The sequence below is a fragment of the Phaseolus vulgaris genome, chromosome 4, assembly GCF_000499845.2.
Source record: "Phaseolus vulgaris cultivar G19833 chromosome 4, P. vulgaris v2.0, whole genome shotgun sequence".
In the NCBI taxonomy this organism is placed as follows: domain Eukaryota; kingdom Viridiplantae; phylum Streptophyta; class Magnoliopsida; order Fabales; family Fabaceae; genus Phaseolus; species Phaseolus vulgaris.
In genome coordinates, this window is record NC_023756.2 from 25237812 (window position 1) to 25244193 (window position 6382).

The window sequence follows — 6382 nt, forward strand, 5'->3', positions numbered from 1 at the left end:
TGCCTTAATGTGTTTCACACATGAATGACTGAATCAATCTCAACTGCACACTGTTAAAGTACAGTACAAGTTTCGAATAAGGAGTCAACAACGAATATAAATAAATATATTCATCTAATCATTCCAAAGATGAAATTTTTTGCTGGGAAGCTAGATCTATAAGGAAACTTCAAATGGCCCTAAGAATCCAAAGAGATAAAATTTTATGAATTACAAAATGTGGTTGAAAATAATTAGGAACCGATGAGGTTTAATTTAAAATAATTATAACACTTTCCTAGAATCAGCTATCTTTGTATGCTCAAACCCCACTTGAAAACAACAAAAATTAGTGAATGTTGTGTAAACTATCAGGTTTCTGTTTTGTTGGTAGGAAGAGAATGACTCCGACGCTCCTTTCCACCAGGCTTGGATGAGGCATTGCCATACCAAATCATTCCAACCACAGCTATAACCATTCCAAAAACCACATGGAGATTGAGACCCTCTTTACCAAAGAAAAAGAACCCCATGATTAAAACAAGTATGGTCTTCATATGTCCTAGTACTTGAAAGGAAACAGCAGTGAATCTGCCAATGCAGATAAATTGGCTTAGGTTGGTACCAACTGCAATGGTGCATGACATGAATATGAATATCTGCCAAAACCAAGACAAAGATGATTCAGCAACTCGGTAAATGTACTAATTAATTATCAAACAAGTAAAAAATGTCATGCATGAGTTCTCATGATTTATAATGTCATGTTCATCTACATTTTGATTGAAAGAAGTAAATACTCATGAGTCTACAGCTAAATTAGGCTCTTCAATTTGGACTCTCCACAAATTGGTTTCCCTCACATGTGTTTCACTCTTGGCACTAGAGTATCAAATTTTGTTGATTTCCCCCCTCGAGAGTTATAAGCTATTGATGAGTTGTGATTGATCTCTTGTTAGGAACAGATCTCTTGTTAGGAACCAAGAATTATAAAGAGAAGAAAAGAAAGGTTTTTATTGAATAGAAAGAAAAGAACAAGAAATATGAGAGCAATCTCTCCTTCAAGAGCTTCCCCTTCACAAAGAGCTAAAGCTCAATCTACAAAAATATTACACACACTCCCCTTCCCCCTCTCCTTCTTTCTTATTTATCTAACTAGCAAATCAAATAACTAACTCATGATTATTCTAATTCTAACTAACTCCACCTCTATGTGTGACCTAACAATACACTCTTCCAAAAAACAACCTTGTCCTCAAGGTTGGAACAGCGGAACCTTGTTTCCGTGGCTCATCTTCAACACTAGGATCTTTAACTATGCTTCCTGAAAGTATTGTGATATTGTCTATCATAGGGAGGGAACCCATTGGCTACTGCATGCAAATTCAGGTCTGGAGGCTTAGGTGGTTGTGGGAATGAGAGGGGGTTTTGAATAAAAGTCTCTGCACCCAGTAAGTTGAAATTTCAAGATTTTGATGTCATTGATGTTATAGCCACCTTCATTATCAAATCTTGATCCCACAATGATTTCTTATGCAAATGAAGTAAATCTGAATTTGGGAAAAAATGATGCTTGGTTGCATCTTCACCTTAAACTTTCTTACTGGTTAGCTCTATAATTGGCCTATCAAGAAAAAGATCATTACAGCACATAGTCTTCACTTTCTTTTGATGCATCCCCTTCTGCCCTTATCATTTCAGTTTCTCTTGCATATCTCACTCCCACATCTTGGGTCTTCTTCTCTTCATCATTAACAGATTTCTCTCCTTCCTCCGACATTCTGTCCCTTTATTTGATGTCCTGCAGCAATTCTTTAATTTCTTTCAAGTCCAGAAGGCTTTCCTTCAAGAACTTGGTGTCCACAGATTTCTCTCCTCCCTCAGACATTTTGTCCCCTTTCTTGATGTCCCACAGCATTTCTTTTATTTCTTTTAGGTCCAGCATGCTTTCCTTCAACTCCATAATTTCCGCTCTCATTTCCGAATTCCATCTTTCTTGTTTGCTAATAAACTTCTCTACTGTCGCCATTCTCTATTCCATCTTTTCTTCCTCCCTCTTTGTATTCCAGATCCGGCAGGTCGGACCAATTTGTTAGGAACCAAGAATTATAAAGAGAAGAAAAGAAAGGTTTTTATTGAATAGAAAGAAAAGAACAAGAAATAGGAGAGCACTTTCTCCTTCAAGGGCTTCCCCTTCACAAAAATATTACACACTGCCCCTCCCCCTCTCCTTCTTTCTTATTTATATCTAACTAGCAAATCAAATAACTAACTCATGACTATTCCAATTCTAACTAACTCCTCCTCTATGTGTAACCTAACATCTTTGTATGAAAGTCATATCACATATGTTAAACATATTTATTAGCTCCCAAAGGCCAAAGGTGCAAAAGCAGAAATATTGAAGTGATAAGAATGTAGCTTTAGAGAAGTCGTCACACAAAAACAAGGAGATAAAAAATGAGTATTAGAATAAAGTAGGAGTGACAACTATTGACAAAAAACATGGAAGAATAATGCCTATGATGATTTAGACATGTGAGATGAAGACTGTGGAAGACCCAGTTAGAAGAGTGATCAAATGGATGATAGCCCAATATTTAGAGTTAGAGAACAACCATGAAAAACCCAAAGTGAAACCAACAAAGTGAATTTAGATCTAAATGATCTCTTTGAAAAATAGGCTTTTGATAGGCATGATGAGTTAATTTGATCCACATAGCCAACCAACCACAATAAGAGAGAAAAAGCTTTCTTTGTTGTTGTAATTATTATGTATAAGAAGTCTTTCAAAAGCCCAACATAAGCCCAAATGTAACAACATGAATATTTTTCCATTATCCACAACTTACCAACGAGGCAGTCTTATAGTCATATCTGTCAACTCTTGCGTTCGTCAACCAATAATCTAGAAAAGGTCCTAATAACAGTAGTGATGCAGCCTGTGCAGGTGCTGTATGTCCCAATAGGTTGAAAGAACTTAGAGAATACTTCCGTTGAAGATAATGAACATACTGCATATAAAAAGTTTAAAAATCCATCAGTACCAGGTACAAATTAATAAGATAAAACTCACATTAAAGAATAAAGCAGAAGTGTAAACATCAGGCTGAAATAAGTTTTGCATGCATCTTAGAGAAATAGCACATATTTGTGAGTTTACACTACCATTTTAATTTGGAAGCCAATAAATGGCAGATAGAGAAATGTCATACGTACATATTGTTGCATAGAAGTGCTCCATACAGCAATAAAGGCAGCAATGAATCCTCTTGTGTTAACACTCACATCAGTAACAGTGCAAACACCAACACCCAAAAGAACAATACCTATGCTCAGTTTCGTGCCTCTTGAATACCGAATCTTGTCAAGAACAACTTCCAACAGGCATGATACAGGGATCATAGTTAACTTTGCAATCTGCCAATGGTTAAAAAGTGTATATAACTTCTGAAGGGATTAATGAATGAATCAATAGATAAAGCTCAGCCCAACTCACTTGATAGAATCCAACTGAGTTCCACATTAGACTAATATTCATTCCAACAATAGAGAAGTTAGCAAAGACAACAAATTTTAGAAGATCTGGCAATGGTAAATGAGAAGGCTGGACATATCCCAGCATCTTTAGTATGACTGTCATTAAAGTTGTGGTAGCAAAGTGCATGCCTGTTAATGTTGTAGCTGCGAGTGGTGATAGACAAAATGCATTAAAATATAGGAAATTAACATTAGAGCATGGTCATTTACTACCTGGGAAACAGCCAAGTAGACTAATAACAGACATCATTAAGAAATTGAATAGGGAATTTAATTACCAAAACTGAAGCCATAAGTGGCCATCAAAGCTTTGTTTACAATGATAATTCCAACAGATGTAACAACATTAAACATCCATGCAGCAGCATCCACTGCTGCCTTTTTCTCAGCCTTGCTAGCTGGAGCCATGTTCTTTCTGCTTCTCAAACTTTACCACTGGTGTTTCCTACCTAAACTCCATAGCACTCTATCCACAATAAAATGACATGCCAGTCAATTCATCTAGCTAAAAAAGAAGCCTGGAAAAGTTGAAGTTAAAAAATAAATTTTTAGATCTAGATTAAATTATTGAAAATCAATCATTCCACATAATGTATAAACTCATTATTTAGACCTGATTGGATACAAGTTAGAAGTGTTTTTCAGAGCTTCTCTAGAGCTTTGCCAGTATAGAAGCTCTCAAAAACTCTTCTATCCTATCACTATTTCAAGGTTTAAATATTAAAACTAAATAATCCTAATCATATCCTTTGAGGGTATTCACGTAACATCACATCTTCATTTTCTAAAGCGTACTCAGCAAATTGCATTCTTCTTTTGGTAAAGGGATAATTCACAAAAACACTACTATGTTTACAACCTCGAAACAACTATGGCATCTATAAAATCTTTAAAGAATAACCGAAGAATAACTGCCATTGACAAAATCACACCATATCTTCAAAATATTGTGGCTTTCAAGTCCACATGATATCCTGGCATAGTTTTAAAATGCAGAAGTTCATCATAAGAAAACTTTGCTGTTCACAATTAGCACCAGATCTGCGAGAAAATAGATTTAACACACCAAATTTTGAACAGAGTACAACCAATTGGAATAAAAATGTCAATTTAAATTCTGATTTTGATTTACCAAGTGATAGATGCCTATAACAAAAGATAAATTTCATTGATCACGGTTGGCTGCACTCACATCCACAACAGACAGATCCAGAGGGGTCTCAGATCCAGAATGGCAGCATTGAAAATTACTTGAGAGAAAGATGAGATCAGGAAAGGGACAACCTCGTATTCAAAAAATTCTATTTTCCACAGGTTCAGCATCAAATTGCAAGCTTTTAAGATTCAGTGTGGAAAAAAATCACAACTTTTGATGACCAAATGGGGTGTGAAAAATGATGCAAACAAGAGGGTGATTAAAAGAGAAGGAGAAGCTCACCGTTCATGGATGTGTCACTGTGGATGCCGATAGCGTGAGAAAATGGAAGAAGAGAAATGAAACTTTTTATTGTGTCTGAGATTTGAGGTTCGAGTTTCTCATTTTTTGCAGTGGGAATGGCACGCTCTATGTACCTAAACTTCATACGGAACCAAACCATTGTTTATGTTTTCTATTTTATTTCATATTAAAAAAATTATTTATTTAGTATTTGGTTTCTTTATTCATAAAAAAAATATTTATTTAGTATTGGCTTTCTTTATTCATAAAAAAATATATTTATTTAGTATTTGGTTTCTTTATTCATAAAAAAATTAATTTGGTCATTTAATTTTCATATCTCCATCAATGTTAAATTGTCTCTTTGTATAATTGATTATAACCACCTTAGTGAAATTAAAGATGTAACTTCTTTTCTTTAACATTATCATTAACACAATCAAGGGGAATTAAATGAAAAAGGACAAACTAATGTGTTTTGAAGTTTTTTCTAACAAGTTAAAAGTTTATAATTAATTAAAAATAGCTAAGAATTATACATGTCAAAACAAATAATGACGTGAAATTTAGTTTTTTTTTTACTAAAATCCTGTTTTAGTTTCTAAAATTTAGATCAAATTTTATTTTGTCCATAAATTTAAAATAATTTTTTAGTCCCTCAAATATAAAACTAATATTTTAAGTCTCTCAAACTTAAAAGGAATCCTTTTAGTTCTTAAATTTTTTAAATATTTTTAGTTTCCAAATTTAGAAATGACTTTTAAGCTTTCTAGTTTCAAAATTCATTTTCTTTTATAAGTTTGATTGGTTAATGATATAAGAAGAATGATTTTAATAGTTATCTTTTTTTTTATTTCTGTCTTTTTCGTTTTTCTCTTCTTATATATGAGCAACTTGAATTATTGTTACTATGATTAATCAAGAATTATTTTCTCCAATATATCTTTCTAAAGAAAATTCTCCAATTATACTCAATGTCGTTTTATTTTTCCAAATAGACCTGTTTATTGTAGAAGTTGAAAATTCAGTATTGAAGAACCACATTTTCAACTAGTTTTTTTAATTTCCAAAGTCGGAAATCTCATCAGAATTTGGAAAATTTTTGAAAATGAATTATTTTGAGAGATATTTTTTAAGAAGAATGATTATAATAGTTTTCCAGTGTTTTTCTAGTGAATATAAGTATTGAGAGAAGTTTTCTAGTGTTTTTTTTAAATGGAGAGGATATTTTTCAATAAATATATATATATATATATATATATATAAGAAATTAAAACTAAAATGGAAGAAAACAAATTTAAAATAATTAATAAAAAAATTTCAGATTAAATTTTAATTAATTCGAGAAAAGGAATAAAATAAAAAATAATTTAAGCATGGATCATTTTTGGTTTTATAATATAATTTGAAATTAAATTTATTATA

General features: G+C 32.6%; 1 protein-coding gene across 2 annotated transcripts; it reads right to left on the minus strand.

Moving 5' to 3' along the window:
• Positions 1–25: 25 nt before the first annotated feature.
• Positions 26–5117, minus strand: LOC137837478 (UDP-rhamnose/UDP-galactose transporter 6). 2 transcript variants are annotated; one of them, XM_068646477.1, is made up of 6 exons: positions 4958–5117; positions 3798–3985; positions 3479–3663; positions 3199–3399; positions 2832–2993; positions 26–638 (listed from the first exon to the last, which is right to left on the minus strand). In XM_068646477.1, the coding sequence occupies exons 2-6, from the start codon at positions 3925–3927 to the stop codon at positions 351–353; spliced, it is 966 nt and encodes a 321-aa protein (XP_068502578.1). In that variant the 5' UTR covers positions 3928–3985; positions 4958–5117; the 3' UTR covers positions 26–350. The 2 variants fall into 2 exon arrangements, with proteins under 2 accessions (XP_068502578.1, XP_068502579.1); XM_068646478.1 differs by having other exon boundaries at positions 3798–4037; positions 4958–5104.
• Positions 5118–6382: the final 1265 nt, after the last annotated feature.